The sequence below is a fragment of the Kryptolebias marmoratus genome, unplaced genomic scaffold, assembly GCF_001649575.2.
Source record: "Kryptolebias marmoratus isolate JLee-2015 unplaced genomic scaffold, ASM164957v2 Scaffold58, whole genome shotgun sequence".
Lineage (NCBI taxonomy): Eukaryota > Metazoa > Chordata > Actinopteri > Cyprinodontiformes > Rivulidae > Kryptolebias > Kryptolebias marmoratus.
Genome location: NW_023665792.1, coordinates 29,506 through 39,823, shown reverse-complemented (window position 1 = coordinate 39,823; position 10,318 = coordinate 29,506). Strand labels below are relative to the sequence as shown.

The 10,318-nt window shown below is 46.3% G+C and overlaps 1 protein-coding gene across 2 annotated transcripts in view; it reads right to left on the bottom strand.

Annotated features, from left to right (window-relative positions):
- LOC108229077 (plexin-B1-like) overlaps window positions 1-10,318 on the bottom strand; it is a 30,460-nt gene that overhangs the window by 2,366 nt on the left and 17,776 nt on the right. Inside the window, exons 2-6 of one of the 2 annotated variants that reach the window (XM_037974451.1) lie at window positions 8,813-8,920; window positions 5,233-5,646; window positions 3,445-4,177; window positions 3,151-3,330; window positions 818-946 (exon numbers count right to left, since the gene is read on the bottom strand). In XM_037974451.1, the coding sequence (XP_037830379.1) occupies window positions 818-946; window positions 3,151-3,330; window positions 3,445-4,177; window positions 5,233-5,630 (1,440 nt within the window). In that variant the 5' untranslated portion in view covers window positions 5,631-5,646; window positions 8,813-8,920. The remainder of the gene's footprint in view (window positions 1-817; window positions 947-3,150; window positions 3,331-3,444; window positions 4,178-5,232; window positions 5,647-8,812; window positions 8,921-10,318) is intronic. The other variant, XM_037974452.1, reaches the window with a different exon arrangement.

Genomic DNA, 10,318 nt, shown 5'->3' with positions numbered 1-10,318 from the left:
AGGACAGGAGAAGGGCGGGAGAAGGACAGGAGAAGGACAGGAGAAGGATGGGAAAAGGACGGAAGAAGGACGGGAGAAGGATGGGAATAGGACAGGAGAAGGACGGGAGAAGGATGGGAGAAGGACAGGAGAAGGATGGGAGAAGGATGGGAGAAGGATGGGAATAGGAAAGAAGAAGGACAGGAGAAGGACGGAAGAAGGACGGGAATATGACAAGAGAAAGACAGGAGAGGGATGGTAGAAGGACAGGAATAGGACAGGAGAAGGACAGGAGAAGGACGGGAGAAGGATGGGAATAGGACAGGAGAAGGACAAGTGAAGGACGGTAGAATGACAGGAATAGGACAGAAGAAGGACGGGAATATGACAAGAGAAAGACAGGAGAGGGATGGTAGAAGGACAGGAATAGGACAGGAGAAGGACAGGAGAAGGACGGGAGAAGGATGGGAATAGGACAGGAGAAGGACAAGTGAAGGACAGGAGAAGGACAGGAAGAGGACGGAAGAAGGATGGGAACAGGACAGGAGAAGGACAGGAGAAGGACAAGAGGAGAGGAGGAGGACATCTGGAGAACAAGAGAAGGACAAGAGAAAGACAGGAGAGGGATGGTAGAAGGACAGGAATAGGACAGGAGAAGGACGGAAGAAGGACAGGAGTAGTATGGGAATAGGACAGAAGAAGGACAGGAATAGGACAAGAGGAGAGGAGGAGGACATCTGGAGAACAAGAGAAGGACAACAGGACAACAAGAAGACAAAAGGACAAGAGAACTTGTAGAGGACAAGAGTTGAGACAAAGAAAGAGGGATGTTATTTACTTTGTTGGCAGTTAAAACGTAAACATGCTGCTGGCTCTCGTCCAATAGGAGGTCCGCACTGACAGCCCCGCCCTCGTCCACTATCACTCTGCTGTACAGGTCACCTGACCTATCAGAGCGCACCAACACCTGCACCACAGAAACGAAAGTGAGACTGGTTAGTTCCTGTTACACCTGCCTGTGACTCCTTCGCCTCTGCGTGAAAGGACAGCAGCAACAAGCTCCCATTGGCTCACCTGCGCCCCCTTCAGTGCGGCAGAGTACTGCCTGCCTCACCCTGTGCCTTTTATGTCCCCTCAAGCAAAACTAAATATGTTACTAACAAACATTAAACGTAAATGGTTAAAGACATGAGCCAGACTGGAAAATCAGGGTATATAAGCCATCATATTGGCGACATGCAGGATACGGCAACAGGCACGGGCCAGCTGCAGTTTGTGATGGATTACACAATCAGAGGTGAGGCTCGGTATTTGAACAGGAAATATGCAATTTCAGCGATTTTGACTATAAAAATGTTTGAAAATTAGTCTTACATAAAGATTAGTGGACAAATATTAATATTAATTTTATGTTATCATTTTTTTTCTTGTCATGATGACGGGAGGCTCTGCCTCACCTGCCTCACCTGACCGCACGTCCCTGAACTTGAATGAGATGCAAGCAAGAAAGGCCCCACATCCCTGCTTTGTAGCTTACACCTTAGAGAGTTTCCCACACTTTCTAGATCTAATTTTTGAAAGTAAAATAGATACAAAGCAGACCTAGTGAACTATAAACCATCACATTCATCAGTGGATCGCAGAACCCACCCCATGTCATTATTCATTCACCAAAAACTGAAACCGGTTCCAGCCTCAGGATCAGAAGCTGCTGATGAACTGATCAGCATCAGGAGGACCACCTCTAGTCTGGATAAAGGTTATAAAGGAGATTTACTCTGTACTGTACATTGCCTCCACCTCTTTATGCTTGCATCTGGTCACACCCACGACCAATGAGTGAACAGGAGATAAGCTGGCGCCGCCCACGAAGCAAGGCCGGCCCGGCTGGCCTGACTCCGAAGCAGGGACCAAAGAAGCAGGACCGGCCTTGAAAAACTGCAGATGTAAACGCCCACAAAGCAAGCGGAGTAGAGTGGAGCCGGGACCGTTAGGGTCCGTGTGAAAGGGGCACAAGTGGATCACTTTTAGAACCTGCAGTAAAACTGCCTGCCTTGGAGGCCAACTGGACTGTGAGTCCTGGACTGCTTCTGGTGTCTCAGCAGCAGATCCTGCTATTCCTGCAGGTTCTGGGTGGGTCTCTTGTTCCAAAGGTCTATCAACCTGACAGAACCATCCAGTCCTGTTCAGTTCCAGGTCTTTGAAGCTCTGATAAATCCAGAACCTGACAAGGCTCAGCAGGTCCCTGTTGATCTAGTGTTACGTGTGTGGAGGTAGTTAATGCTGATTGGTTGTTGGTCCCCCTGGTGCACTCTGGGTAACAATGCAGCCTGAAACATTTACAGTGTGTGTGATTAAATATTAATGAAAGACTCAAAGCGTTTGTGCAGCACTCGTTAATGTGCACAGAACAAATGCTCCAGGGTCGTCCCGCTCCATCATTACCCACAATGCACCTGGGACATCTACCTCCCCCACACACACCTCAGGCTAAACACCTGCTACACACACAGCAGCGAGGATGAAGAGCTGCAGGCTGCATGAGCTTTAAATCATCCCAATCCCATGACCTCTGACCTCTGACAATATAACAGAACATTTTTTCAGAATTTCCTTTTTAAATAAATTTTAATCTTTTGTATTTCTCTCATTTAAACATAAATAATTTTTTTTATCATAAATCATTTTCTGTGTTTATTTACTGATCAGTGGAGCCTGAACACCATCAGACCCTTTATGTAGCACTGCACAGTCTGACCTGGGTGAATCTGCTGGGTGCACACTCTTGGGAAGACTGGCAGCCATCTTAGTTTCCTCTTGTGAAGAACGATGGACTCCAGATAGTTTGGTAATGACCTTTGACCCTTCCAGGATTGATGGGCAGCAGCAGCTGCTTCTCTGAGGTCATTGCTGATGTCTTTCCACCCTGGTGTTGTGCTAACACACACCTGGAGGTCCAGAGCAGCAGAACCTGCTGCTTTTCTGGAGGTGTTCCCTCTGATGCTGATCAGTTCCTCAGCAGCTCCTGATCCTGAGGAAGCAGCCAGGCTGGAGCCACTTTTAGTTTTTGGTGAAAACATAATGACATGGGGTGGGTTCTGAGATACACTGATGAAGAAAAGGTTGTTGTTTATGTTCTGTGTTTGGGCCCGTGTGAGTGCATGTGGTCACCTTGTGCAGTCGTCCCTCTCTGTCTCCCAGAAAGGCGATGGTGTGTCCGGTCTCTGTTGCTGCAGTGACAGCAGTCAGTTGGGTAGACAGGGTGATGGTGGGCGTAGCTTGAAGGGGAACGGCGCTGGCGATGGGGCTGGGGGTGTGCTCCCCCCCACAGGAGTACTTGGAGAGAGAGTCCTTGAAAACAAATGTTTATGTAGATAAAACAGTTTGAGGTAAGAACACCAGATAGAAAAACTAGGACTGAATGATGATGTCATCATGTGACATCATACATGTGATTTTTTTTACCTTTGGTAGTTTGAGACACGTCGATGATACAGCGTACTCAATGTACGCTTCCTGCTGTCCGCTGCTGCCCTGCCCACCCTCCGTGTAACACGCTTCCTGTGCTCGCCACATCATGGCATCCAGCTCTGCCATCCCATAAACACAGAGTGCAGAGCGACTTGTTGCGACTGGTGTGGATGCCTGGCCGGCTGCCATGGTGATGAACAGAGCTGGCTCACCTGAGTGGTTTCCGAGCCACGCCCCCTGCGCCAGGTTATAGCCGCCACTGCAGAGCAGCGGCACCTCCATGTAGGAGTAGAAGCTGCGGTCGGAGGTGCAGAGCCTGGAGGCATATGTCCGGTACTCCTTCTTGTGCCACATGTCCCGCCGGGAGAACAGGAAGTAAATGTGGTCGCCGTGGGCAACAGCCTTGACAAAGTGGTTGTTGTACTCAGAGTAACTTCCTACAACTAGTTTCCCAAGCTCCTCCTCCTGCGAGAAGGCTCTGCGGGGCGGAGTCACTGGGTAGAGACGTCGTGTTGTGATTGGCGGGATGTCTCCAGGACCTTTGCTGGTATAGCCTCGACCAACCAGCATCAAACGCAGCGTGCTGCCAGCACCACCTCCTTCCTGTTTGCTCCTTGTGGTTATTACCAGCCCGACAGTGGAGACTCGGGGGTCGTTGGCAGCAACGTACTGAGTGTCGACAGGGTTGGAGGTCCGATAGATGATCTGAGAGATGTTGGACAGACTCCTTCAAAGAAATCAGGACATGAAACTATAAGACATGATGAGTGTTCAAACTTTTAAATGAATCTCACATCACCAGGTTAAAAGCAGCAGCATTCATTGTTGTCTTTAAGACTAATATTTGTATTGTGCTGATAAACCAAAGGAAGTGTCAGTCAGGAAGCACTGACACAGAAGCTCAGGACTGAACTCTCTGAGGCAGGTTTCAGCCCTACATCAAAGCTAAAATAATCATTTGTACGAGATAAGAACTATCAGGTGATTAGCTCATAAAAGGTCACATTTACTTCCTGAGGTCACAGTGGCTCTTTTACCGGCTCAGAGTGAAGAGTGTCTCTCCAGAGAAACTCTCCAGCCCATCCTGCAGGATCCCAAGTTGTTCTCAGGACAAAGAGGAGCTATATTTCCTACAGAGAGTTCTGGGTTTGCCCGGGGTCTCCTCCTAGTGGGATGTGCCTGAAAAGCCTCCAATTATTTTGATGAGGAGGAGCAGTGGTTCTCATTCAAGCCCATACCGGAACGTTTCTACAGAGACTGGATAGTGACCCTGGCATCCTCCACAAAATGTCTTGTAAAATACAATCAATCGCCTTCTTCAAATCCACAAACCACAAGTGGAAACTCCAAAGATCCCTCTACAACTCTGCAAGGGTGAAGATATGGTCCTCTGATCTATGACCCAGGCTAAAGCCTCACTGTTCCTCCTAAATGTGAAGTGTGACAGTCACTTTGGTGCTTCATACATAAACTGAAACTCACATGATGAAGACCAATGAAGAGGCTGGAGTTCTATCATGTTTGCTTTCATGCCTAACCACAATCTGATTTAATATTTCATGAGAATAAATTTTTTTGTTTGGAAGTTGTTGTGTAGGTACTTGTTTATAAGCTACCAGTCTGATTTAGGATAGATTTTACTCTGGTTAAGGAACGGTTGATGATTCTGTCAGGAGCTGCAAACAGTTCAACAAAATACTGTTTCCAAAAGTAAATAAGAATTTTACCTCCTGCACTTCATCATCAGTTCCTTAGAATCCCATTATGAAAATTATGAATTACCTTTTGTCACAGATTCCTTGAAAGAGTGAACCACAGACAATCAGGTTCCCGGGTTCCGCCCCCTGCCCTGCCTCCATCAGCAGCAACTTATTATGGTTGTGAGTGGATGTGGCTGAGTGACATTCCTGAGGAACAATCGGGGGGAGGCAGTCCGGGGAGTCTAGGTAAGGGCCGGTCTTCACGTGTGATATCATCTCCAGGTCAGATGTCAGCTGGTACAGATGGTCAACTCCGCCCACATACAGGTGCCCTGTCCCTGGGTCCATCAAGAGGTGAGATAGAGGGGAGCCCTCCAGCTTAACCCACAGCATGGAGGGATCCGCCGGGTGGGAGGAAGGGGGGAGGAGGACAAGGAGGACAAGGAGGACGACTGATGAGGAGATGGAGGAGGCCAACATGGCACCTCCTCTTTACCTGTAACAAGTAAGAACAAAAGACATTAAACCTGAGTGAGGTCAAAACTCAAGGCCATAAAAAACCTCAACAGATTCTCAGAAACCTTCCTTGGATCATTAGAAACATTATTGGGGACCTTCATCAGACAATCAGGGCCCTTTATTACATGATCATGGATCTCATCACATCTTTAGAAACCTTCACAGGATCATCAGGGATCTTCATCAGGATACCAGATCAACAGGGACCATCAAATCATCAGAAACCTTTATTGAATCACCATCAATCATTTCAGATTATTAGGGACCTCATCAATTATCAGAAACCTTCATCAGATCATCATGGACTTGGTAATATCATTAGTAACCAGATCATTAGAAACCTCATCAGATCATCTGTGGCTTTCATCAAATCATCAGAAACCTTTAAGATATCATTGAGGACCTCATTACATCATCAGAGACCTTTATCAGATCATCATGGACCTCCTTAGATCATTAGACACCTTTATAAAGGCATAAATAAATTGTTTTGCCTAAATAAATGGTGGATTTGCTTTCTGTTTGTGATAGTGGGGGTCCGATTTGTTTTTTCGCTGATCAGCAGCTGATCTTCAGATCGATGTTTGTATCTTCAGCTGCTGTGTAACATGACAGCAGCAGCTCAGACCTTCTGTGTTTCAGCTGAGATCAACATCCACAGATTGTTGGACAAATGTCCGTCAGGTTCCGTCATGATGGGACGTAAACATCCTGCTCAGATGTCTCCCAGCCCCTGTGAATGAGAAGCACTTTCTTCTCTCTGATTGGCTGGAATATGGATGCTGCCTAAGAAAATGTAGGTGCTGACCTGAGATCAGAACCTGAGCTCTGATTGGTTCTTATTTCCGCTGTCTGCCTGCAGGCAGAACCTTCTTGTCTGTTTCAGACCAAAACTAAACCGTGACGCTCTCCGATTAAAATGGAGAAAATGTAAATCCACCTGAGCAGGTGAGACCGAGCCCTGGAGGATCCTCTCTGAACTTCTTCAAACAGCTTCCTGCTTCTCATTTTCATTTGACCGGCAAACTGCAGCTGCCCGCAGGGACATTACCATGACAACCACTCCATATCCACGGCAACGCTGCCAGTCGACCCAAACTAGGCTTTGTTGTGAGTTAAACTGGTGTAAGACCGATTCTAGGTCCTGTTGACGTCCAGATCAACAGCCTGCTGGGACGTCTGTCATAAGGGTCATAAAATCATCATTTATCATTTGTTCTGCTGCAGTTCTGACGAGTCTAATCTGGATCAATTCAAACGCTACAGAACTTGTTGGTTTTTTTTTATTTGAGTTTACATTAATAAAAAGTTTTTACTTGTTTGTCTTCTGCCCCAGTGCATGCTGGGAAACACCTAGAGCTGCTTCAGAACAGAAACATGTTTCCATGGCAACGCTGCTCATCCTCACATAGCGTATGCTAATCACCCCCTGCTGGCGCCGGCCGGGCTCATCTATAATTTATGCTGCTGAAACAGAACCGAGCTGAGGTTACAGGAAGGACATCGAAGAGATCCGATCCAAAAACTCAGGAGAAGAACTTGTTCTCTATGACCAGCTTCAGTGAACCTGATGATCCACGTCAGTGGTCAGCCATCTCAGCCAATCAGCTGTCAGGATCATCAGTGGACCTCTGTCTCTGCCAATCAGCTGTCAGGATCATCGGTGGACCTCTGTCTCAGCCAATCAGCTGTCAGGATCATCGGTGGACCTCTGTCTCAGCCAATCAGCTGTCAGGATCATCGGTGGACATTTGTCTCTGGATTTTTTGCTGTCTAACACCCAAGTCACTTATTTCCATCTGATCAACCTGTTAATTTTGATTGATCGGTAACAGAGAGCCTTTTGATGATGTATTCAGTCAGATCAGCTCGGTTTGATGTCACTACGACCCAACAGAACCACTGTTCTTGAACCACAACAGGCCTAAAAGAACTGAAACCTCCTTCAGGGGCTTCAAAAACTCTGAAAGTTCCTCTGCAAAGAGGAAACCTGAACAATCAGGTTCTGGCCTCTGATTGGCTGTCAGGTGAGCCTGTTGTTTCCCATTGAAGCTCCAGGTAACCATGGCAACAGTGAGGATGCTGCAGCTGCAGTGAAACATGCACCAGTTTACTCTGCTAATCGCAGCAGTTTGTACTTTACTCTTTTGTTCCTGTCAGTGCCCCCCCCCCTCCCCCCCCACACACACCTACACACACCCAAACTCTGTTATTCTCTCATGGGTCTCCCCCCTCCCCTCCCTGTATGCTAATGAAGGACAGGCTGCTTTCATCACAGAGAGGTGATGATTACAGGCTGCCTCACCTCAGGCACACACACACACACACACCTCCACCCACATATTATCTCTGTGGTTTTCTGCCGACTTTTCTTCAAAGAAACGACTCTCACACACACACCCAGAGCTGTGAGTGTGTTCCTCTGCTCCTCAGTTTCTTCTCTTTGTTCATTTCCTGTCCTTCCCTCTCGGAGACTCCCCTCCCTCAGCGTTTCAATTTGTCCTACTTTCAGTCTGGTGAGGAGCTACACAGCTGGTTCTGTCCAAAAACTCTGTCTCTGGACAGGTTGTACTGAGACAAACTGGACGTCTCGACTGGTTCTGCTGGGACTCTGTCCTTTAAGCCAGTTTCAGTGTTTGAATAAAATGTTGGACATCTTTTTGGAATCGAGAGCTCAGTGACTGAATGCAGATGTTTGTGTTGGATGTTTTGAATGTTTCTGCCTATGAAACAAGCACATGGTACCAACAGAACATGTGCAGTGATGTCATCATTATTATTTCACCATGCTGGACAGCAGATTGTTGTGTACTCTGATGTCTCGGAGCAGGACACCTGGACAGCAGGCCTCAGGACAGAGGACGGTTTGATGGGAAGCTCGACCCAGACTACAGTATGATTTAGTCAGGGGGCCGAGAGACACAGGAACCCCATGGACAGAGATCAGGTGGGACAAAAACTGACCCATGGGACAGAAAATGTGTTTCTGCAGTTAAAAGTTTCCATCCTGTCCTTCTGAGCTGAACGACAGATTAAAATTTGAATGATTCATTAGAACCGCTCTTTTTCTAGGGTGGAATGGTTCCACGAGACACAACATCAGTGAGTTTTATAAACATGTTAAAATTATACACATTACATACCCACAGGGTCAGAATTCTACATACACCCATCCGCTGAGGGCCAGAACTATAAGTACACCCATCCACACAGCAAGTACGTGCAGTCAGGCAGGTCAGTCTTGATGAAAACTAAAAAGAGAAAACACAACAGTTATTATTCATCTTTTATTTGTGTAATGAATGTGAACTCTGTATGATTCCTATCATTTTATTCTATCAAACCTACACTATCACTATCAGTTATAATTACATAAAACTACAATTGATCAAATTCAAAAACAATACAACTGAACTTCTTTTCTGTAGTTGCAGATGTTTCACCTTCCATTAGGGAGGCTTTCTACATGTTTTTAACGGCATGCAGTTAAACTCCTCCTTCAGGACCAGTCCTCCTCCATGTCTCCTCCTGTCCACCCCGCGGTGAAACAGCTGAAAGCTGCCCTGATGCTGCGAGCCTTGCTGCTCTTCCTCACAGAACATCTACCTTCCTCCTCTGCATCATGTCAGCCAGCTCTCTACCTTCGCCTGTCATTGTTCCTACGTTTAGGGTTGCTACCCTCAGTCCTACACTCTTGCATTTCCTCTTCTTCCTCTGTCTCCTGGTATGTTTCCCTCCTTGTGGTCTTCAACTAACAGCAGCACCCAGGCCTCAACCGATCCGGTATGGTGTCACCAACAACCCTCACCATTTACCCGGGCTTGGGACTGGCACAAGAGAGCCCAGCTACCCTGCTGAGAAAACTCGGTTTGACCACCTCTTTTTAAAATAAAAAAATCTGACAGTAAACTTTTTTCAGACAGCTCTCTGTCATTTAAATATTTGACAGAGAACATTCATGAATTCATGAATCTTAATAGTATTTCTACTCCTTATAAAAAGTTTGAGAAACACTTGCAGTTAGCTCAGTCTTCTCAGCACTCCAGAACCAATCCGTGAACCTCACTAAACAATCCAATCAGTGGCAGTGATGCATCTGGCTCCTGGTTTTCTGTTGCTGCTCCTGGACCTTCATTTTGGATCATTTTTGTGGAAACGATGGAGCGGCATGTTTGGTTTATTCCCTGAGGATTTGTACAGCCCAAGGCAGAACAACAGAACTATTTTTGCACTAAAACATTTGGTGTATTGATGACAATACAACAAAACTATTCTAGAATTTGCCACTAATCAGGCTTAAAATCTGTTTTTGACAACACATGTAAAGATACAGTGTATGACAGGAGGATCAGATCAGAATAAAAAAGCATCACAGATTGTCCTCAGAATAATCTCAAGCAGAAAATCTGAACAATAACTGAAAAACAGCAGATTAGCTGCAAAGAATCTGGTTTTTAATGTTTTTAAAACATCCGAAACAGAGGAATTAAACAAGTTGTTCAGTTTGTGTTAACAGTTGGACTTTATGATCCAAATCTCTGCTCAGGTTCAGCTGGTGTCAAATTTTTATACAGAAAACAGTCAGAGGACACAAAAAAAAACAGGACACCACAAGAACAGAGGACAACATTGGACAAGAGATTTATGGT